This window comes from Salmo trutta, chromosome 4, assembly GCF_901001165.1.
Source record: "Salmo trutta chromosome 4, fSalTru1.1, whole genome shotgun sequence".
NCBI classification, from domain to species: Eukaryota; Metazoa; Chordata; class Actinopteri; order Salmoniformes; family Salmonidae; genus Salmo; species Salmo trutta.
In genome coordinates, this window is record NC_042960.1 from 25,540,710 (window position 1) to 25,564,485 (window position 23,776).

At 43.7% G+C, this 23,776-nt stretch overlaps 1 protein-coding gene across 5 annotated transcripts in view; it reads right to left on the bottom strand.

The window, feature by feature from the left end:
- The window catches only part of LOC115192147 (protein spinster homolog 1), a 55,712-nt gene extending 34,223 nt beyond the window's left edge, over positions 1–21,489 (bottom strand). Inside the window, exons 1-12 of one of the 5 annotated variants that reach the window (XM_029750329.1) lie at positions 20,779–21,038; positions 15,801–16,019; positions 10,442–10,644; positions 8,013–8,164; positions 7,811–7,877; positions 7,436–7,578; positions 7,009–7,161; positions 6,404–6,593; positions 3,999–4,064; positions 3,537–3,635; positions 3,247–3,415; positions 1,658–2,436 (exon numbers count right to left, since the gene is read on the bottom strand). In XM_029750329.1, coding sequence (XP_029606189.1) covers positions 2,366–2,436; positions 3,247–3,415; positions 3,537–3,635; positions 3,999–4,064; positions 6,404–6,593; positions 7,009–7,161; positions 7,436–7,578; positions 7,811–7,877; positions 8,013–8,164; positions 10,442–10,644; positions 15,801–16,011 — 1,524 coding nt within the window. In that variant the 5' untranslated portion in view covers positions 16,012–16,019; positions 20,779–21,038 and the 3' untranslated portion in view covers positions 1,658–2,365. Of the gene's footprint in view, positions 1–1,657; positions 2,437–3,246; positions 3,416–3,536; positions 3,636–3,998; positions 4,065–6,403; positions 6,594–7,008; positions 7,162–7,435; positions 7,579–7,810; positions 7,878–8,012; positions 8,165–10,441; positions 10,645–15,800; positions 16,020–20,778; positions 21,048–21,218; positions 21,437–21,471 lie in introns of those variants that run through there. The other 4 variants (XM_029750328.1, XM_029750327.1, XM_029750325.1 and 1 more) reach the window with 4 other exon arrangements.
- Positions 21,490–23,776: the final 2,287 nt, after the last annotated feature.

The following is a 23,776-nucleotide window of genomic DNA, read 5'->3' on the forward strand; positions in this document are numbered from 1 at the left end:
GAGTCAGAATGTATAATCTGAAAGTCAACTCAGGAATGTAGCGAAAGTATACGACAGACATGGAATGGCAAATCACGACATGTGCCTCCTATAGCTGTGTGTTCCCATCAGTGTACTCATTATTATTCTCTCCAATCATTTTAGGGGAAATGTTTCCACCACTCTAGCAGACCGCCATCAGAAAAGCTGGTTGGCATGGCACCCACACATGTAAAATGGCTGCCGGGTGCCTATGTGGTAGCGTTGGGTACGGTGTTGCATTTAGTGTTACCATCCTGGTTTAACTGCCAGAGCCTCTGAGAAGACACTAGTTCTCAGAAGAACACAAAATGTCAAACTGCTCTGGACATACATTCATGTGGGCGCACACACACACACACACATACCGTTAAGATTGAATAGTATGAACTTTGCACAAGCGACCTGCTTTACCTCGCTCACACCCCCCCCCCCCCACAAACAGGAAACCACACCAACGGAAGGAAGCCGTGAGCTCCTCTCTCACTCTCCATCAAAGAGAGAAGACTGTGTAGACAACTGAAAAAAATAAAAGGGTAGAGGAGGAATTCCTGAATAAAGAGAGGGGCAGAGGAGAGGGAGATGTCATAGGAGAGGAGAGAGGGAAAGGTCTAGAAAGGCTGAATGAGAGAGGCTACAGCTGCACTTGGTGTATTTGTGCAGCAGAGTATACAACCCTTCATTAAAGTGTGGCTATGGGCTTACAGGATCCAAGCTTCAAAGACACACATTTATCACCTCTGCAAACTGCAAAGCACTAAGTGACATCTGCGCAGATACATAGAGAAATCATTCCATGAGTCATCTCCTCAACGGTCCATTCTCATCGTTTAATGTTTCAACGAAAGTTTACATCAAATCAAATTCAAGTTAAAAACAGAACTAGTTATTTTAAGGCTTCACTTTCCAAAATAACCAATACTTTTTTCTTTTTTTTAAGAATGTAACAATCGCCTTCATTAAAAAAGGGATATACAGTTTCCTTAGACAAACTGTAATAGACCTGATTTGATCTCCTGGTCGTTGTGACATCAGTGACTCTGGATTTTGTGACCTCATATAAAGTACAACTGACCACCAGGATCATTCCCTGTAGCTCAGTTGGTAGAGCATGGTGTTTGCAACATCAGGGTTGTGGGTTCGATTCCCACAGGGGGCCAGCACAGAAAAAAATTAAGAAATGTATGCCTTCACTACTGTAAGTCGCTCTGGATAAGAGCGTCTGCTAAATAACGTAAATGTAATTCCATAAAAACACCAGTAATTGCTAAAAAAAAAAAAAAAAAAAAAAAACGGGTCTTAAAAAACCTTAGATTATCTCCCTCCACCACATTCTAGGTAACTGAGGTACAAATCTAGTGTTATTATTATAATATACCAAACGGGTCTAAAAACAACAAGCATGATTAGGCTTAATCTGTTAAAAAATGCAACATCCCACAACCGATCGGTGGGTTTGGAGTACAACTCCCTTTTTTTCGGTTGGATACTGTAAGTAGTAAGTAGTATGTGGTTACACTGAACGGACAAGCATAATATTTACAGTCTTAAGTTTGTTGAAGGGAGGACGACAGCACTGGTCGAAACGGCTTCGAAATGGGCCGGACGTAGTTATTCCGTGGCCAATCAGATCTCTGCGTTTCAGACCCAAGCAAGAAGTACAGCAGCAGTAGTTGGGATGTAGTGGTTACAACTCAATCAGAGCACTGGGGTGAAAAATATCCTGCCGGTTTTCCACGGAGGTCTCTACCGTCGACATATGGTCCCTGTGGAGTAACGGATGAGCGTCTGTCTAAGAGTGACACCCCTATCTGTCACCCTGTGACACATTGTCTGTAACAGGAGATTTAACGGGGATGCACACAAAGCTTTCTGCTTCCTTCTCTCCTTCAGGTAAAGTAGCTGCCTCTCTTCTGAAGTCCTCTCTTGTGCTTTCTTCTATCCGGTCACCTCTTCCAGCCACAGAGGTTAGTCTTCCACTGATGTGGCTCTTTGACTTCCCATTTAGTACTCTGCATACATTTCTCATAAGCCACTTTGTCTCATGTTGTCATGCCAACACGTGAAGCCAGTCAGAAGTGGAATATCTGGTTGGTCACTACAAAAACACCAGGAAATGATGAGTGGAAATGTTTGGCAGCTCTGACTCTGCCATGTTCCTCAGCAGATAAAGGTATTAAAAACCATATCACCTCAAACGTTACCAATAATAAATAAAAGTCTCTGTATAGGGCATTGTCCAATCAAAGACCCTAATTGTAAAAACACTGCTGCGCGATTGGTCACTGAAACAGGGACCAATCAGGGTGCAGCATATTCCACAGGAGCCTCCAACGTCCCTTTAATCTCAAATTAAAACGTTGGACACTGGCACCCTCGCGGACCTGCCGCTCTTCGGTACAACAATTGGTTCATCATCTGTTAGGGACAGAAAATGCAGGACAGTACAATTAAAGCATTGTATATTGATTATCAAGATGAGCAGAATATGTGACCTGGTAGTTTCTTGTAACTGTTGCTAGCCTCTCTCTGCTAACATCACCTATGGTCTGTGGACTCGTCTCTACCGGTCTCATCTGTGGTTGCTCTCAACACTCTCTTTCACATATCTGTAGTTAGCAGGCGTAAGTGTTGGGCCAGCAGCATAGCACCCTGCATCCCACTGCAGGCTTGCCTCTGAAGCTAAGCAGGGTTGGTCCTGGTCAGTCCCTGGATGAGAGACCAGATGATGCTGGAAGTGGTGTTGGAGGGCCAGTAGGAGGCATATTTTCCTCTGGTCTAAAAAAAAAATATCCCAATGCCCCAGGGCAGTGATTGAGGACATTGCCCTGTGTAGGGTGCAGTCTTTCGGATGGGACATTAAATGCGTGTCCTGACTCTCTGTGGTCAGTAAGATCCCATGGTACTTACTGTAAGAGTAAGGGTGTAAATCCTGGTATACTGACTAAATTCCCAATCTGGCCCTTATACAATCATGGCCACCAAATCATCCCCAGCTTCCAATTGGCTCATTCATCCCCTATAACTATTCCCCAGGTCATTGCTGTAAATGAAAATGTGTTCTCAGTCAACTTACCTGGTAAAGTATGAGATTTTATTTTTTATTTTAAAAGGCTCCTCATTGAATTTCATCACTTCACATGCATTCATAGTTAGGCTGTCGTAGCTTCACTTGTTGCTAATCTGAGGCCCAGGCTCATAAACATAGCTCCAAGTTTAGCCTCTCACCTGACGGTGTGTAGTTTGTGGCACGTTGGCGGTCCTTCTCGATGAAGAGGGCGGTGGCCAGGAAGAAAGCCCCACCCCCCACTGCCACAAAAGAGCAGGTGAGCAGGGAGAGCTGGAGAGAGCGGAACTGCCACAGGTACGAGTCAGTCTGCTTCAGAGAGTCTGACACCTGATGGGGAGGGTGGATGTCAGACAGTAAATGAGGATCATACTCTTTCTTTAGACCGGTGTGTGTATCAAATGTGTAGTTATGCATACATACATACGATAATAACAATCACGAGACATACCACGCCTATGAGATAAGGACTCCCAGCATCTCCAAGCAAGTGAGAGAGAACGATCTGGAAGGCCTCAGCCGTGGCGCGACGCGTGGGGACCACCACGTACTGAGAAAGACAGAGGGAGAGATAGAGGGGAGGTAGGAAATAATTAGCAAATGGTTTTTCCATATCTTATAATCAGCACAATACAAAAGTAACCTTGAGGTTGGAAGGTCAAATATGTGCACTAAAGAGTTATATTACTTAAAATGTGGCTATTCATATATGCCACTGACTTGGCATGATCTAAAATCCTCAACAGAAACCGAATCCATATTATCCAGTTAGTACACATTTTTGTTGTAGCCCTGGACAAGCACACCAGGTGAGTTTGCAAATTTGACCAGAAACATCTGTATATGGACATTGATTGAACAGGGCACAACCACCTTGCGTTTTGATAGGGGATTGTTATGTATCTGAACTCACCAGCAGGATGTCCGCTACAATGGCCCAGTTCATAGACAGGAAGGTCTCTCCCAGGAATATAAACACCTGATCACACACAAAAAAACTGTTTAGACTACCATTACCATACACTGGGGATACAAAGCCAACAGAGAGGAAAGCGTGTGTGTGAAAGACAGAGGATGATCAGTCTTACCTACTACTTACTAAAACTGCATACTGTGTACTAATCATACTACATACTATTTACGTACTGTTCAGTAAAATCGAATGCAGATAGCAACACATGCTCCCGAGTGGCGCAGTGGCCTAAGGTACTGCATCTCAGTTCTAGAGAACATCACTACAGACCCTGGTTCGATCCTGGGCTGTATCACAACCAGCCGTGATCGGGAGTCCCCTAGGGCGGCGCACAATTGGCCCAGCGTCATCCGGGTTAGGGGAGGGTTTGGTGGGGTAGGCAGTCATTGTAAAATAAGAATTTGTTCTTAAACGACTAGCCTAGTTAAATAAAAAAAACATAACATACTAGACTCAGCCATACTGAGTCATCTAATGTGCAATTGCGTTGACTCCTGCCATTTGTTGATTTTGGTACAGCGTGTCACTATATCTGAGTATCAGCTGTTGTCAAACACAAGCGCTTCTCTTCCTCAATATTGTGCAAAATTTCACGTACCATCTTCACACACGATCATTTCCATGTAAAAGGACCAACGTGAAGTCACTAGAAACATATCAAATTGGGTGTTAAAATGAAAGCTAGTCTGAGAAAGCAAGGCATATATACACTGAGCATAAATATAAACGCAACATGGAAAGTGCTGGTCCCATGTTTCATAAGCTGAAATAAAAAAATCCCAGAAATGTTCCATACACACAAAATGCTTATTTCGCTCAAATTTGGTACACAAATGTGTTTACACACCTGCTAATGAGCATTTCTCCTTTGCCAAGACCTGACAGGTGTGGCATATGAATATGCTGATTAAACAGCATGATCATTACACAGGCACACCTTGTACTGGGGACAATAAAATGCAACTAAAATGTGCAGTTGTCACACAATGACACATATGTCCCAAGTTGAGGGAGCATGCAATTGGCATGCTGACTGCAGGAATGTCCACCAGAGGTGTTGCCAGATAATTAAAATGTTAATTTCTCTACCATAAGCCGCCTCCAACATCCTTTGAAAGAATTTGGCAGTAAGTCCAACCGGCCTCACAACCACAGACCATGTGTAACCATGCCAGCCCAGGACCTCGACAACCAGCTTCTTGACCTACATGATCATCAGACCAGCCACTCGGACAGCTGATAAAACTGTGGGTTTGCACAAATGAAGAATTTCTTCACAAACTGTCAGAAACCGCCTCAGGGAAGCTCATCTGCGTGCTCGTTGTCCTCACCAGGGTTTTTACCTGACTGCAGTTCGGCGTCGTAACAAACTCCAGTGGGCAAATGCTCACCTTCAATGGCCACTGGCACCCTGCTAGTGTGCTCTTCACAGATTAAATCCCAGTTTCAACTGTACCGGGCAGATGGCAGACAGTGTGTATCAGTGGCGGTCAGTGCCATTTAAGATGAGGATGATTCTTTTTTAATGACCATGGCCTTATTTCTATTATTACCCTCTCACCTTCTCCCTTCGCTTGTGGACTTCAGTGTACAACACTTCAGCTAACATAGCATCCCTCTCTGAATAGGCTTAGCTAGCTGCATTCACAGAAGTAACAAGTAAAAAGGTAGACCTAACAATTAGTGTTTTTACATTATTTTCTTTTATACCAAATTGGTAACAGAATTTCTGCAATTGAGTTGGCTACAATGGGAAACCATAGTAGTCACAAACCACAGTTGGGTTCACAAGTTTGGACAGGACAGTAGAGTAAGAAGTAGAATATAGTTCAGTACTGTAGAGTTCAGCATAGTATACAGTAGAGCACACAAGTTGAGTACACTATAATGTACTGAACTATCTGCACTCTACTGAGCTCTACTGTGCTGTACTCTTTAAACTTGTGAAACATAGACGTCTATGACTGGTTCAGATTTGGTGTGGTCTGGACCAACCAAATTTGGTCTTGTTTGGGGGCAGAGCTCATTAAAATAATATCCAGTGTGTGTAGAATAATACCCAAATATGCAAGAGAGAACATTGCATATTTTAACCTTTGTGTACCCATTTAGGTTTTTGTAAAAATGTCTGTGTAAATTGTTAAAAGTAGTCCTTCTGCATAGATTTGTATGGTTTGTTAAACTTTGAAATCAATGGTTTTTGTTTGGTAGAGATTTTTCACTTAAAAATGTATGTCTCAGTTCAGCTCCATTACCGTGGAATTGTCCATACCCAAAATGCCTACTATTTAGAATGCAAGTATTCAGACACGGCCACACAGAGCGAGAGATGCTTGTTGGCTTACGTAGGTGGCAATGGGGCTGGCCTGAGCGAAGACGATGGCGAGGTAGAGGAAGGGCGCTGAGAGCAGGAGTCCTAGAGCACACACCAGGGGGTCAGCCCTCGGCGTCCTCAACCTCAGTCTCCTACTGACCTCTGCACCACTGGCCACACCCAGGATCCCCGACACAACTGTGATGATGCCAAAGTACAGGCTGGGGAGAGAAAGAGTGAGAAGGGTTTATAACATTTAATTCAATAGGAAACATTTGTTTACCCTTGCCGACTCATCTGTGTGGTTTTTGATTGACAATTGACTATTTCCTGATAAACTGGATTCCTTTGATAGCAAAAGTTTGATGTCTATTCTCTACTGCTGCTCTCTCGTCACTGACTCGTACTGTCATCCCAAGCCGTTGCAGTTATCAGGAGTCGAGTGTAGTAGTGGCAACAATGTTGTGATGATTCAATCTTATCCTGTGATTACAGAGTCTGATGATCCCTGAACATTCTGACTGATTATGAAGTGTCTTTGTTCAGCACGTAGTTCCTGTGTGTGATACCTGTCGGACGTTTATGTGTCACCTGTTGGATGTCGGTGTGAGTTTGAGGTGTGAGCCTGTGTGTTACCTGTCGGAGGTGTCACAGGGCCCCTTAACGCAGGGGGGCCTTTCTCCGGTGAAGACAGCAGCTCTGAAGAGGAAGGCCGGGGCCCAGAGTGCCAAGGAGCCAGTCACAAAGGCCACTGCTGTGAAGCCAAACGTAGACAACACAAAGCTGGGGCTGCACACATAGACACAAACAAAGATTTTGGTTTGATAACTCTTCTATAGGACCAAAGATACACTAGAATTGTGCAATGAATACAGAGCTATAGAGATATGGTCAAAACATAGTGGACTATTATAGGGAACATGGGTGTCATTTCAGACTCAACTCCAGTCAAAATTAGTGCACAATATAGAAAATAGGACGTGATATGATACTCGGCTCTGGTCAAAAGTAGTGCTCTACACAGGGATATCATTTGACACTGGGCTTGTGACGGTGGACATACTTTCTGCAAAGGGCCTTCATGTCACCCAGCCAGCTGGTCCTTTGGAGGGTGTGCTCCGGTCGGGCCTCGATAGCACCTCTCTTCGGCTCTTTCACCACGAACAGCAGCAACACCACCGCTACCAGTCCTAACGCAGGAGTCACCTAAGGGGAAAAAACACAATTTTAAATGGCATAATTGATGTTTCTGATACGGACAGGTAGAACTAAAACATGGACACATTGAATTTTTAAGTAAGAGTCAGATGACCAGCTGGCTGGGTGACATGCTTTTATGCATTATTCCCTTTATGGTTGAGAGTGCATGTATTTTGAGAAACGTGTGCGTTGTGAAGTATGTATAACATCCAACAGCTCAGGGGATTTCATAACTCACCCGCAGGGCCCAATGCCAGTCCCCTGCTATGTCATCAACCTTTGACCCCACGATGTAGCCCAGACCACTGTGGAAGGAAGGACAATGGAACAAACATTCACCACAGGGTCAATTGGCTCCTATTCTTAACACATAATCCAAGACAGATAACAAAGATGGACAAATGTATACATTATTAGGTGTGAATGTTCTATGACCACACCTGCCCACTGGAATGGCGAAATAGAAGACAGAGAGCATCTGCGTCCTCCTCTCCTTGACGTACAGGTCAGCGATGATGGTTGGGGCGATAGTGGAATAACTGGCCTCCCCAACCCCCACGAGGCCACGCGTCAACAACAGGAGCCAGAAATACTGACAGGATGAATGGTGGAGAGAGGGGGAAGAAAAGAACATGCCTTCAGGTTAAGATTTAACTTTCATTTAAAAATCAGGGGAGCCCATTGAGACCAGGTTCTCATTTTTTATAAATAAATAAACACACACACACACACACACACACACACACACACCCCCCATCGGACTGAGCTTGTTGTCAATGCAGGCGATCTCAACGCTGTGCATTACAGGGAAGACATCCTCCTCCCTCATGTGGTACCCTTCCTGCAGGCTCATCCTGACATGACCCTCCAGCATGACAATGCCACTAGCCATACTGCTCGTTCTGTGCGTGATTTCCAAGACAGGAATGTCAGTGTTCTGCCATGGCCAGCGAAAAGCCCGGATCTCAATCCCCTTGAGCACGTCTGGGACCTGTTGAATCGGAGGGTGAGGGCTAGGGCCATTCCCTCCAGAAACGTCCAAGAACTTGCAGGTGGCTTGGTGGAAGAGTGGGGTAACATCTCACAGCAAGAACTGGCAAATCTGGTGCAGTCCATGAGGAGGATATGCACTGCAGTAGTTAATGCAGCTGGCCACACCAGATACTGACTGGTACTTTTGATTTTGATCCCCCCTTTGTTCAGGGACACATTATTCAATTTCTGTTAGTCACATGTCTGTGGAACTTGGTCAGTTTATGGCTCAGTTGTTGAATTTTATGTTCATACAAATATTTACACGCAATTAACAGTGAGAGGACGTTTTTTTGTTGTTGCTGAGTATATCTTTTTTTTAAATAATGAAAAACTGCAGGTTAATACCCCCCTTTTCTCCCAAATTCCTTGATATCCAATTACGATCTTGTCTCATTGCTGCAACTCCCCAACAGGCTCGGGAGAGGCGAAGGTCGAGTAATGCGTCCTCCGAAACACGACCTGCCAAACCGCGCTCCTTAACACCCAAACCGCGCTCCTTAACACCCACCCGCTTAACCTGGAAGCCAGCCGCACCAATGTGTCACAGGAAACACCATTCAACTGACCAGCAGCGTCAGCCTGCAGGCGCCCGGCCCGCCACAAGGAGTCGCTAGAACGTCATGAGCCAAGTAAAGCCCCCCAGGCCAAATCCTCCCCCAACCCGGAGGACGCTGGGCCAATTGTGGTCCGCCCTACGGGACTCACGGTCACGGCCGGTTGTAACACAGCTTGGGATCGAACCCGTGTCTGTAGTGACGCCTTAACCACTGCAATGCAGTGTCTTAGACCACTGCGCCACTCGGGAGGCCCACCTTTTTACAGTTCATAATAAAAACAAAAAAATACTCTGACTTAACAAATTCAACACAGACTCCTAAACTGCCACCAGGGAATCAAGATGCAGGGAGTTCTGCAGATTATTTTTCAAAAATGGGCGGCATTAAAACTGAAGGCGAATTTACCTAATTCAGTGGACGTCTCACGTAGACATCTCACGTAGACGTCTCACGTAGACGTCTCACGTAGACGTCTCACGTCTCTTCACACATGGAGACAGACAGACACAGAAGGTTTAGGAGTTGTCACACATATTTACAGTCCGTTGTCAATTCATATACACTGTCTGAGAACCAGGACTTGGACCTAGAGGTCTTCACATATCCAAAAAGTTGGATCCGTTCCGAAATGGATCCGTGGCTCTCCCACCCAACTCGATAATCACACAATTATTTTCCAAAAAACAGAGACCGTTCCGAATTAACCCAAGGTCAGTGCGACCAATTCTGAAAAGTACTGTGGAAAGCAGACCTGTGCTGGTTCAGATCCAAGAGACCCGTTCAGATCCGAGAGAAAGAAACCAACTGGGCGCTGCCAGCACCATCAATAAACAAGCGATACTGGCCAAATTATCCAGTTACGTGTCCTTAAAAACTGCCTATAACAAATGACAAAAAAAAGATTTGTTGTGTTTCGACGTGGAGCATATTCCCAACTTTATACTTCCTAAAACAATAGTCGGCAGAAATTAGGGAGAGAGATTTTTAATTATATAAGAATGGAGTAACCTTTTCAACGCTAGTTAAGGATACTATAGTTATCACGTTTCACATTAACTACAAAAAATATAAGTGTTTTATTTTATTTCTGGAGCTGCTCTCCAAAAAAATAAATTAAAAAAGCAACAATATAAACCGTAACTTTCTGGGGATTCAAAACGGTTTTATTTTGCTACTCAGAACAGTGGATCGGAACCCCAAAAAGAATGGTTCTGTTCAGAACTAATAATTACGGTTCCAACCCCTGCTGAAAACGATAGTTAGGAAGTGTCACTCACTTCTCTGGCCATGTAGGAGCTGGCAAGTGTCACCGCGGACCAGAAGCCGATGCCCACACTCATGATCACCTTCCTGTTGTACCGGTCGCCCAGGTAACCAAAGACAGGAGCCAGGAACATGTAGCTGCAGATGAAGACTGTTTGGAGCAGGCCTGACTTCCCATCATTGATCCCAAAGTACTGCTCAATGTCGGGCAGAACACCTAAACAAGACAGAGACAGACAGACCTGTTATATGGAATATGGGAAATTACTTATTGGGGTTATGATAGTCTAATCCAACATTATTTTTAAGAATTGCCTATGCTTCCGTAGCAAACAGATCGATGATTGTTCTTTGTGTGAAATTATCATAATATATAACTCTTAAAAAAAGGTCCTGCACAGTCAAAATCATGTTTTTCATAAAATGTGATGATATTTGGATGAAACCAGAACAAAGTAGGATGACCAAATTAGGAAAAATTACTGTTGCTTTTACATTTATAAAGTTTGATCAGACAGTTAATCACATAAAGCCTTATTTTAATACACCATGGTAAAATCTTATTATTATCTTACCCATTTTAAATACGTACAGAAGGCGTGTTGGCATAGGTGTGTGGTTTAGATTGGTACAAGTAAACTAGCACCAACATTTGACTTCAGTGTGTCAGCAAATATAATTAGAGGCTAGGTAAGTCTTCAGCCAGCATGGAACAAAAGAGGGGAAGGGCTGCCCAAAACTCTGACAGATGTCATGTCATTATATCGAGAGACATTCCAATTGGAAGATCCATACACATTTCTGGACATCATTGATAGTCATGATATGTTAACATTGTTTGACAGTCAATATACATGCATTTAATTAAATGTAGTCAGATCTCACCCTTTAAAGTTTCAACTGAAATTGTCCAAGATGAATTGGCTAGCAACAGTTGAAGTCGGAAGTTTACATTTACCTTAGCCAAATACATTTAAACTTATTTTCACAATTCCTGACATTTAATCCTAGTAAAAATGCCCTGTCTTAGGTCAGTTAGGATCACCATTTTCTTTTAAGAATGTGAAATGTCAGAAGAATAGTAGTGAATTATTTCAGCTTTTATTTCTTTCATCACATTCCTAGTGAGTCAGAAGTATTACTATGTGGTAGCATTGCCTTTAAATTTTTTAATTTGGGTAAAACATTTCAGGTAGCCTTCCACAATAAGTTGGGTGAATTTTGGCCCATTCCTCCTGACAGAGCTGGTGTAACTGAGTCAGGTTTGTAGGCCTCCTTGCTCGCACACGCTTTTTCAGTTCTGCCTACAAATTTTCTATAGGATTGAGGTAAGGGCTTTGTGATGGCCACTCCAATACCTTGACTTTGTTGTCCTTTAGCCATTTTGCCACAACTTTGGAAGTATGCTTTGGGGTCATTGTCAAGCTTTAACTTCCTGACTGATGTCTTGAGATGTTGCTTCAATATATCCACTTAATGTTCCTTCCTCATGATGCCAACTATTTGTGAAGTGCACCAGTCCCTCCGGCAGCAAAGCACCCACACAACATGATGCTGCCACCCCCGTGCTTCACGGTTAGGATAGTGTTCTTCAGCTTGCAAGCCTCGCCCTTTTCCTCCAAATATAACGATGGTTATTATGGCCAAACAGTTGTATTTTTGTTTCATCAGACAAGAGGACATTTCTCCAAAAAGTACGATCTTAGTCCCCAAATGCAGTTGCAAACCGTAGTCTGGATTTTTTTTTAATGGCAGTTTTGGAGCAGTGGCTTCTTCCTTGCTGAGCTGCTTTTCGGTTATATCGACATAGGACTCATTTTACTGTGGATATACAGTGAGGGAAAAAAGTATGAGATCCCCTGCTGATTTTGTACGTTTGCCCACTGACAAAGAAATGATCAGTCTATAATTTTAATGGTAGGTTTATTTGAACAGTGAGAGAGAATAACAAAAGAAATCCAGAAAAACACAGGTCAAAAATGTTATAAATTGATTTTCATTTTAATGAGGGAAATAAGTATTTGACCCCTCTGCAAAACATGACTTAGTACTTGGTGGCAAAACCCTTGTTGGCAATCACAGAGGTCAGACGTTTCTTGTAGTTGGCCACCAGGTTTGCACACATCTCAGGAGGGATTTTGTCCCACTCCTCTTTGCAGATCTTCTCCAAGTCATTAAGGTGTCGAGGCTGACGTTTGGCAACTCGAACCTTCAGCTCCCTCCACAGATTTTCTATGGGATTAAGGTCTGGAGACTGGCTAGGCCACTCCAGGACCTTAATGTGCTTCTTCTTGAGCCACTCCTTTGTTGCCTTGGCCATGTGTTTTGGGTCATTGTCATGCTGGAATACCCATCCACGACCCATTTTCAATGCCCTGGCTGAGGGAAGGAGGTTCTCACCCAAGATTTGACGGTACATGGCCCCGTCCATCGTCCCTTTGATGCAGTGAAGTTATCCTGTCCCCTTAGCAGAAAAACACCCCCAAAGCATAATGTTTCCACCTCCCATGTTTGACGGTGGGGATAGTGTTTTTGGGGGTAGGGTCATAGGCAGCATTCCTCCTCCAAACACGGCAAGTTGAGTTGATGCCAAAGAGCTCCATTTTGGTCTCACCTGACCACAACACTTTCCCCAGTTGTCCTCTGAATCATTCAGATGTTGATTGGCAAACTTCAGACGGGCATGTATATGTGCTTTCTTGAGCAGGGGGACCTTTCAGTCCTTCACGGCGTAGTGTGTTACCAATTGTTTTTTTAGTGACTATGGTCCCAGCTGCCTTGAGATCATTGACAAGATCCTCCCGTGTAGTTCTGGGCTGATTCCTCACCGTTCTCATGATCATTGCAACTTCACGAGGTGAGATCTTGCATGGAGCCCCAGGCCGAGGGAGATTGACAGTTATTTTGTGTTTCTTCCATTTGCGAATAATCGCACCAACTGTTGTCACCTTCTCACCAAGCTGCTTGGCGATGGTCTTGTAGCACATTCCAGCCTTGAAGGTCTACAATCTTGTCCCTGACATCCTTGGAGAGCTCTTTGGTCTTGGCCATGGTGGAGAGTTTGTAATCTGATTGATTGCTTCTGTGGACAGGTGTCTTTTATAAAGGTAACAAGCTGAGATTAGGAGCACTCCCTTTAAGAGTGTGCTCCTAATCTCAGCTCGTTACCTGTATAAAAAGACACCTGGGAGCCACAAAATCTTTCTGATTGAGAGGGGGTCAAATACTCATTTCCCTCATTAAAATGCAAATCAATTTATAACATTTTTGTTGTTGTTATTCTGGTCTCTCACTGTTCAAATAAACCTACCATTAAAATTATAGACTGATCATTTCTTTGTCAGTGGGCAAACGTACAAAATCAGCAGGGGATCAAATACTTTTTTCCCCTCACTGTAGATGCTTGAGGAAGCAGGTACAAAAGTATCTTCACAAGGTCCTTTGCTGTTGTTCTGGGAGTGATTTGCACTTTTCGCACCAAAGTACGTTCATCTCAGGGAGACAGAATGCATCTCCTTCCTGAGCGGTATGACGGCTGCATGGTCCCATGGTGTTTATACTTGTGTACTATTGTTTGTACAGATGAACGTGGTACCTTCAGGCATTTGGAAATTGCTCCCAAGGATGAACCAGACTTGTGGAGGTCTACAATTTTCTTTCTGGGGTCTTGCCTGATTTCTTTTGATTTTCCCATGATGTCAAGCAAAGAGGCACTGAGTTTGAAGGTAGGCCTTGAAATACATCCACAGGTACACCTCCAATTGACTCAAATGATGTCAATTAGACTATCAGAAGCTTCTAAAGCCATGACATAATTTTCTGGAATTTTCCAAGCTGTTTAAAGGCACAGTCAACTTGGTGTATGTAAACTTCTGACCCACTAGAATTGTGATACAGTGAATTATAAGCGAAATAATCTGTCTGTAAACAATTGTTGGAAAAATTACTTGTGTCATGCCCAAAGTAGATGTCCTAACCAACTTGCCAAAACTATAGTTTGTAAACAATAAATTTGTGGAGTGGTTGAAAAACAAGTTTTAATGACTCCAACCTAAGTGTATGTAAACTTCAGACTAACTGTAGCTTTATAAACAGTGCTGACAATTCCATTTGGGCTAGCTAGATAAATTATATAGCCAACATTTTGTCTATATTGATGAGGTTACAATAACCAAAGAGGTGAATAAACAAATAATTTTTGAATTTTATTTCACCTTTATTTAACCAGGTAGGGCAGTTGAGAACAAGTTCTCATTTATAACTGTGACCTGGCCAAGATGAAGCAAAGCAGTGTGACAAAAACAACACAGAATTACACATGGGATAAACAAATATACAGTCAATAACACAATAGAAAAATCTATGTACAGTGTGTGCAATATGTAGTAAGATTAGGGAGGTAAGGCAATAAATAGGCCATAGTGGTGAAATAATTACTATTTAGCATTAACACTGGAGAGATAGATGTGCAAGTAGAGATACTGAGGTGCAAAAGAGCAACAACAAAAAAATAACAATATGGGGATGAGGTAGTTGGGTGGGCTATTTACAGATGGGCTGTGCACAGGTGCAGTGATCGGTAAGCTGCTCTGACAGCTGATGCTTAAAGTTAGTGAGGGAGATATAAGTCTCCAGCTTCAGTGATTTTTGCAATTTGTTCCAGTCATTGGCAGCTGAGAACTGGAAGGAAAGGCAGCCAAAGCAGGTGTTGGCTTTGGGGATGACCAGTGAAATATACCTGCTGGAGCTCGTGCTACGGGTGGGCGTTGCTATGGTGACCAGTGAGCTGAGATAAGGCGGGGCTTTACCGAGCAAAGACTTATCGATGACCTGGAGCCAGTGGGTTTGGCGACAAATATGTAGCGAGGGCCAGCCAACGAGAGCATACATGTCGCAGCGGTGGGTAGTATATGGGGCTTTGGTGACAAAACGGATGGCACTGTGATTGGATGTAGTCTATTTCAATCCTTGATGTATGACAGGATTGGATGTTGTATGCAATTTCAATGTTGTCTGAGTTGCTTTGTGTATCAGCAAATTTGTTTGAGATAATCTCCCTGCAACACTGCTTGACATAGGTCTTTTCAAAAGAACCGCCAGTCAAGGTGAACCGCCCACTCAATCTTTTCAGACTTCCTGGTAGTTTGACATGAGAAAAAAAATACTTAAATTAAAAAAAAAAAATCGAAATATCATGGGTGATGTTTAAGTCACGCATAAGGCTATTTTACAAGGGTATCAGAATGACTGTTTGGGACCTTTAAAAGGTGAGGATCAATATCTAAACACTTATGATATGTAGTTCCCCTTTAAAGAAATGTTAGGTGAGCATTGGGTTTGGTAAATTTTGGTGTAACGTTACATTGTCCATACCAGCCACGGTGAATCTGTCCATGTAGTTGAGCAGGTTGATGAAACACAGGACGATAACAGTGAACACCGATCTCATGCTGGACACGCCGCTGGCTGGCTCTTCCACTTCCCGGCGCTGGCTAGGCCCCGCACCAGGCTCTCCTGAGCCTTCCGCCTCGTTGTCATCAGAGAAGAAGGGCGTGGTGTCAGAGGTGGGGTCAGCTAGAGACATCACAGCTGCTGGAGAGAACAAGGAAAGAAAACTGAATGATGAGAAGGCCATTTTTTGGGTCAACACAGTAGGCACCTTGAGTTAAATTGAACTCATGTGCAAAGAGTTCTCTGGCAGAAACAAAGGAGGGAAAACAAAAAAGTCAAAAGTCAAAAGGAAAAATACCTAAATGAACGGCAGAGACACACAAAGGTCCAAATGCATTTCAAACATGTCATTGGAAAACCAAAGCAAATTTGAGTGGTTTGGTTGTGTTATTCAGCTGAAGGGAAAGTAATGTAATTTAGAGCCAGGGGAACAAGACAGTCAAAGATAATGTGGGAGAAGGGGGCAGTATAGGGGAAGTATAGCAATGCAGTCTTGTGATGTATGCTAACGAAACTAGCTTACTGTCATGTGAGCATGGACAGCACATGTCAATGTGTGTGTGTGCTCAGAGTGTTAAGACAGTGTGTGTGCCTTAGTATCAGCAAGAATGGAGGCTGTTTAGAAAGAGTATGTGAGGAAACTCAGGTAATGAAAAATACCATAGAGAGAATGACGATTTAGGGCTTGAGTATGGTTTCCAATTTCCTGAAGTGTTTTTCTAGGTGGTCACCGGACAAGGGTCAATTTGTGCTGACAGGCAGGCTAATACACGAACATCCTCTTCAAACAAAAAACTAAACTGTTCATAATTAACCACAAAACTATGTCTAGAATAGAGGGTTAAAAATGCTTCATCTGTTTACAGATTGCGATTTTATTTAGCTATGTGATTCTGATCGATACTTGAACTTAGCAAGTTATCTAGTTTGAGCAGGGTTCCATTGACGTCTTTGTAAGCTTGCAGAAGTAGACATTATGTAGTTACCAGTTAGCTGGCTACGTTACGTGACTGCTGGACACCGAGGTAAAGACCGTTTCAAGCTGGATATTCGACGGATATTCGCGCTTTCAAACCTCAATAGCTTTCAAACCACTTGAGCCACAGACCCCAAATAAGTGTCATGATGTTGGAAAAGTTGCGCACTACAATGCACAGGTCTTATTTTCACGATTTGGAGATTAATTAGTATTTCAAAGACAATAAACATGTGGAAATGTGAGCAGCATTTTGTATTCCTAGTTTAATTAGTTAAGGAGCATAATCAAAGTACAAACTTTTTTTTACATTCAAATTTCAATAGCTCCTTGGTAATGTGACCTACTGACCTCAAACTAATTTCAGAATGTCCATGGTATAAGGGCACAAGGCGAGACCCAAATGCAGACACAGGAGGCAGATGGTTGAGCTCCGATATTTATTACAACAAAGGGAGTAGGTAAAGGCAGGTTGGGGACAGGCGAGAGTTCATAAACCAGGTCAGAGTCCAAACAGTACCAGGCGATAGGCAGTCTCAAGGTCAGGCCAGGCAGGGGTCAGAAACCAGATCAGAGTCCAAAACAGTACAAGGGGATAGGCAGGCTGGTAGAACGGTCAGGCAGGCGGGTTCGGAGCCAGGACAGCCAAGGGTCGAAACCAGGACGACTAGAAACAAACAGACTGGGAAAAGTAGAAGCAAGGAAAAAACGCTGGTTGACTTGGCAAACAAGATGAACTGGCACAGAGAGATAGGAAACACAGGGATATATACACCGGGGATAATAAGCAACACCTGGAGGGGGTGAAGACAAATGCGCCCTGGAATGGGTTCGCCCCGAGAGAGGGGCCCAAGCCCTGGAAAGCATTGCGGCTTCGGCGGCGTCCGGTGAGCTCTCCCTGGCCCTGTAAAACACGGGGGAAGAGGGTGTAAATCTCACGCCGAGCCGTACCCATATCCGCAGCAGGTCTCCAAGGTGAACAGCCTCTGGCATGTTATAACAATGTAGGTTAGGGAAGTTGGCAAAAAAGATCCGTAACTTCAGGATAAGGATTGGCTCGAAGGGCTGGGTCAGTCAGGCTGGGGTGCGAAGCGGGGCTGGGCTCAAGCCGTGTCTAGGGGAGCAGTCATTCCGTCGCCTCCTCTCGCCACTATTGGAAGTTCATTGTGCGGCCCATCTCGCGGTCTCACGTGTGTGGTCTCGCAAGCGGCTGCGTGCGGGGGTTCGTTGGGGTGGTGTCCATCGGCGGGCCGAAGGCAGACCGTTGGGGGGGGTTGGGTCCGGTGGGGTCCGGTGGTTGGCGGCGGCAACTCTGGATGTGCGCCAGGCCCTTTTCACGAATCTCCCCAGCTACGGCGCTCACCGGCCCCACACATTGTAGGTGGGGAGGTCTCCTCTACGCTCACTAGACTTGAGGCGGAGACTAAACCCATTGGCCCCGCTGTGATAGGGCATTGCATGGATCTGGCTCATGCCCTATGACGTGGGGAGAGGTATCTCAAGCTTGTCTGGGGAGGGAGGCCTACATCTGATGTGGGTAGTACCATCCACGCCCATTGATTTGCTGCGGAACCATAAAACAGACGGAAGAAGCCTAGGTTCCCACTAGGCACAGATCACGGAATGTCAAGTTGATGAAATTCAAAGGAGCGTACCCACCTGTTGCACTCGCACTCAAATCAACCGTGGGGTGACTGTGACCCTCATGTCAAAGTGAGGAATATCGATGAAGCGCTGGTAAAGGTGGTTCCGATGGTTCTGTCCCAGAGGGCTGACTGTGCAAGCAAATGATTGAAAGGGGATGATTATTTTCTGTTGCTTCTTCCGACACTCAGTTGATGGTGCCGCTAGATACTGCGAGGAGTATTTGGTTCTCAAGCCTATAAGTATTGCGCTGGCACTTGATGTCGATTGGGTGTAACAAACCAGTTAAAGTCCACAGAAGGTTAGTAGCGGCAACTGATGTCCAGTTTGTAAGACAGAAAAGCCTCTGATGATACAACTGGGCATTACTCTGCACCTGGGGGCAGCACTCAGGCTGTGGAGGTTGGCGACTTAGTCTCTTAGCTGATAAAAGCAGGCAGGTCTCCAGGTGCACAGAGCTTGTTTCAGGTTACCAGGTGCACAAGGAGGCCTCCATCAAGGCGGTGGACACTTCGAGTCCAAGCAGGGGCAGCCAGGCTCGGGGGCTGGGGGCAGCACTCGGGTCATGGAGGTTGGAGTGGGGACTTCGTCTGTGAGCAGAAAAAAAAGCGGGCAGGTCACCAGGAGCACAGAGCCTGTTACGGGTTACCAGGTGCACGTGGTTCCTGGCAGTGGGACTACAGAGTAGACGTTTTAGTAATTCCAGGGAGTAAGCTATACTCTAAGGCCAAGGGAGAGGGCTGTTGACCGAGTAGGTGTGGAGGCCTGGAGGTCTGTAGTTCCAGGGAGTAAGCTATACACTCTCAGGCCCAGGGAGAAGGCAGGCAGGCGGGCAGGGAGTGTAGACCTAGAGGCCAGGAGTCAGAGGTCACCAAGTCAATGGGGGCCTGCCTGGAGGTCAGGAAGGCCCCAGAGAGAAGGCCCAAGTGAATAGGTGTGTGAGTGACACTGTCCTTCAGGGGAGCAGAGCAGGCAAATTAATGTAAAATCGTGTGAGTTGAAAATGGACCAACCTAAAGGGTGTGCAATGTGTAGGCCCACTGAGTGTACATTCAGAACCTTGTTTGAAGTCACTAGGTCACATGACCAAGGAGCTATTGATAATTGAAAGTTTGAAAAATTCAAGTAAAAACATGAGATGAAAATGGACAAACTAAAGGATGTGCAATGTGTAGGCTCACTGACTGTACATTCCAAACCTTGTTTGAAGTCAGTCGGTCACATGACCAAGGAGCATCTTTTTACATTTATTTTACCTTTAATTAACCAGGTAGGCTCGTTGAGAACAAGTTCTCATTTACAACTGCAACCTGGCCAAGATAAAGAAAGGCAGTGCGACACAAACAACAACACAAAGTTACACATAGAATAAATAAACATACAGTCAATAATACAATATTGAAATTAGAAAGATTAAAAATGTAATGTAAAAATATGTGAGATGAAAATGGACAAACTAAAGGGTGTGCAATATAGAAGTGTAGTCAGTGGACATTATGAATCTTGTTTTGAGGTCAGTAGGTCACATGATCAAGGAGCTATTGAAATTAGAAACATTGAAAAACATTGAAAATTAATGTATAATTGCATGAGATGAAAATGGACAAACTAAAGGGTGTGCAATGTGTAGGCCCGCTGAGTGTACATTCTGAACTTTGTTTGAAGTCAGTAGGTCACATGAACTATTGAAGTTCAAAAAACTATTGAAATTCAAAAATGTAAATAAATAATTGAAAATAGTGCGAGATGTAAATCGACAAAAAAAAGTGTGTGCAATGTGCGTCTATGCCATCGGGTTAGCTATAACCAGTTTTAAACGTTTTAGGAGTAATTGAAATATGAAGAATTTGATTTCTCACTATGTTGACGGTCCCTAACTGCCGTTGGTGGATGTACGGAAAACTACAGGCGAATATCCAACCTGAAACGGTCTTCACCTCGGTTTGCTGGACAGCAAATTATGTAGCTAACTAGCAAATCCTACCCTATCATTATGGGACCTTGGTTGGTTAGCTTGTTGCTAGCAACCAGTGTGACACCGTAAACAATTACCAATCACCTTGTTAACTGGCTAACAAAACTAAAGCTACCTAACAGATTTGGTCATTCATTCATGTCATTCATTCATGTCAGTACGTTGCTAATACTCTGTAACAAATGTATCCCATAGCTAGCAGCCCAGCAGTATACTCTTACCAACTCTCGTATACTTTGAAAACAGATGTCCATAATAACTGTGAGTCTCAAAGCTACTTTTTGCTATTGTTTAACGGTCGTTACCTGGTAGCTGGTCAACTCAGTGATGAGTCGAGATTGGCGAGGTTCTATCTATCTATCTCGGGTCCTGTGTTGATGTCAAATCTGCTCTTGAATTTTATGCCACTAGCTTAAACACTAGCGTCAACATGTCTTGATGCTCTCTGAAAAACTGGTCGGACGAAGGTAAACCGTTATGTTTTTGTGAGGCGCAGCTAGGTTCTTCTTTTCTTATCGCCGCGCAGCCATGTTATAATTGTATCCAACTTCCGCCCCTTACTCACGTGACTTATTACAACACTATCTCGGTTGGAAATCGCCCAACAATGAAACTGATACCAGAGACTGAATACTGAATAGATAGGAAAACAAAAAGTCCTTTCATTGGCAAATAGTCAAAGTACATAGTTGAATTTTTCCTAGCCTTAACCAATGATGTTAAAAAATAATTTGCTTCAACTGACCCTGGTGTGGTGAGATAACAGTTATTGTGCAGACATTGCTTCCAGAGGCAGTTTGTAACTCGGTAGTGAGTGTTGCAACCTAGGACAGATGATTTTTAGGCGATTCAGCACTCTGCGGTCCGGTTTTGTGAGCTTGTGCGGCCTACTACTTCGCGACTGAGTTGTTGTTCCTCCTAGAAGTTTCCACCCCACAATAACAGCACTTACAGTTGACCGGGGAGGTTCTAGTAGGGAAGAAATTTGATGAACTGACTTGTTGGAAAGGTGGCATCCTATGACGGTGCCATGTTGAAAGTCATTGAGCTCTTCAGTAAGGCCCTTCTACTACCAATGTTTGTGTATGGAGATTGCATGGATGTATGCTCAATTTTATATACCAGTCAGCAACGGGTGTGGCTGAAATATGGGGCGGCAAGTAGCCTAGTGGTTAGAGCGTTGGACTAATAACCTAAAGGTTGCAAGATCGAATCTGTGAGCTGACAAGGTAAATATCTGTCGTTCTGCCCCTGAACAAGGCAGTTAACCCACTGTTTCTAGGCCCTTATTGATAATAGGAATTTGTTCTTAACTGACTTTCCTAGTTAAAAAAAAGTGCTGAAGGGGTGTCCACAAACTTTGGTATATATAGTGTATCTTGCTCAAATAGATATATAAAGCACCCTATTCTCTGTAACTTTCCCTGAATAATGTACTACTTTTGACCTGGGCCCTGGTGAAAGTTAGTGTACTATATATAGGAAATAGGGTGCCATTTTGGACACCCTGCCTATTTTAAACCATTTCGCCATCCCATTCCCCCAGTTAAGCAAATAAAGGGGAGAGGCTGTGATTATAATTGATGTAGTAAATTACTTTTCCTGTCAATGACTTCATGTAATAAACATCCTTTGTGTTTGTACAGTATTTCCCTTTTTTTAAGGTTTAATAAAACCTTAATTCAACCCAAAAATCTATTTTTTCAATAATGAAATATTCAACAGACTGAACAGTTATGTACCAATTAGATGAATTAGTTGCCATTCAGCCTCATCTAGCCTTGGTATGGAATAACTGATAACTGACAAAATACCTCAGCCTCAGGAAATCATTGGGGAAAGAAGTCACACTTCCAGTTTGCACAAATCTTTATTTGACTTGCTGTAATAGAGATACAGACTGTATTAAAGCATACATTTAATCTAACAATGTCTTCATTGTGTCTTATTAATTGAAAATAAAAGCAGTATTCCTTTATTCACCATTTCAAGAAGGAAAGAGCAATACCAGTATAAATGGAAAGCAGGCTCAGACAATATATATAATGACTATAGAAAAATGACTTAACAATTCAAAACCCTATGGTCAGATGGCTTTTCATAAAGACGTCATGGTAAGTAATAGAATCCAAGTTTGAGTGTGTGGGACTTGAGGGGGAGAAAGAACCAGTGGAGACAGCAACAGGCAGGTAGAAGTTGGCCAGGTGGGATTGGGCCAGGCATATCCAGGTGTCAAGCCTGGGTATCCTCAGTCACGGTCCAAGAGTCTCAGGCCCTCCGAAAGGGGAGACGGGGAGAGAAAAGATGAGGGTTAGTGAGAGCATGGCTAAGACCATAGTACACCACATGCACTGAGGTTAGAGAATAATCAATAGTGTTGCTGTGGACACTGGATAATCTGACTAACACACACAAACACAATCAACCTGTTTGACCTCGCTGTGATACTGTAAGCCTACTTATGTTACTTTAATGAGTCAATTCAGGTAGCTTTCGATGTCTTGCATTTGTGTTAACCATGGCAGCCAGCATTGTACAGTCGTGGCCAAAAGTTTTGAGAATGACACAAATATTAATTTCCACAAAGTTTGCTGCTTCAGTGTCTTTAGATATTTTTGTCAGATGTTACTATGGAATACTGAAGTATAATTACAAGCATTTTATAAGTGTCAAAGCCTTTTATTGACAATTACATTAAGTTTATGTAAAGAGTCAATATTTGCAGTGTTGACCCTTCTTTTTCAAGACCTCTGCAATCCACCCTGGCATGCTGTCAATTAATTTCTGGGCCACATCCTGACTGATCGCAGCCCATTCTTGCATAATCAATGCTTGGAGTTTGTCAGAATTTGTGGGTTTTTGTTTGTCCACCCGCTTCTTGAGGAATGACCACAAGTTCTCAATGGGATTAAGGTCTGGGGAGTTTCCTGGCCATGGACCCAAAATATCAATGTTTTGTTCCACGAGCCACTTAGTTGTCACTTTTTCCTTATGGCAAGGTGCTCCATCATGCTGGAAAAGGCATTGTTCGTCACCAAACTGTTCCTGGATGGTTGGGAGAAGTTGCTCCCGGAGGATGTTTTGCTACCATTCTTTATTCATGGCTGTGTTCTTAGGCAAAATTGTGAGTGAGCCCACTCCCTTGGCTGAGAAGCAACCCCACACATGAATGATCTCAGGATTCTTTACTGTTGGCATGACACAGGACTGATGGTAGCACTCGCCTTGTCTTCTCCGGACAAGCTTTTTTCCGGATGCCCCAAACAATCGGAAAGGGGATTCATCAGAGAAAATTACTTTACC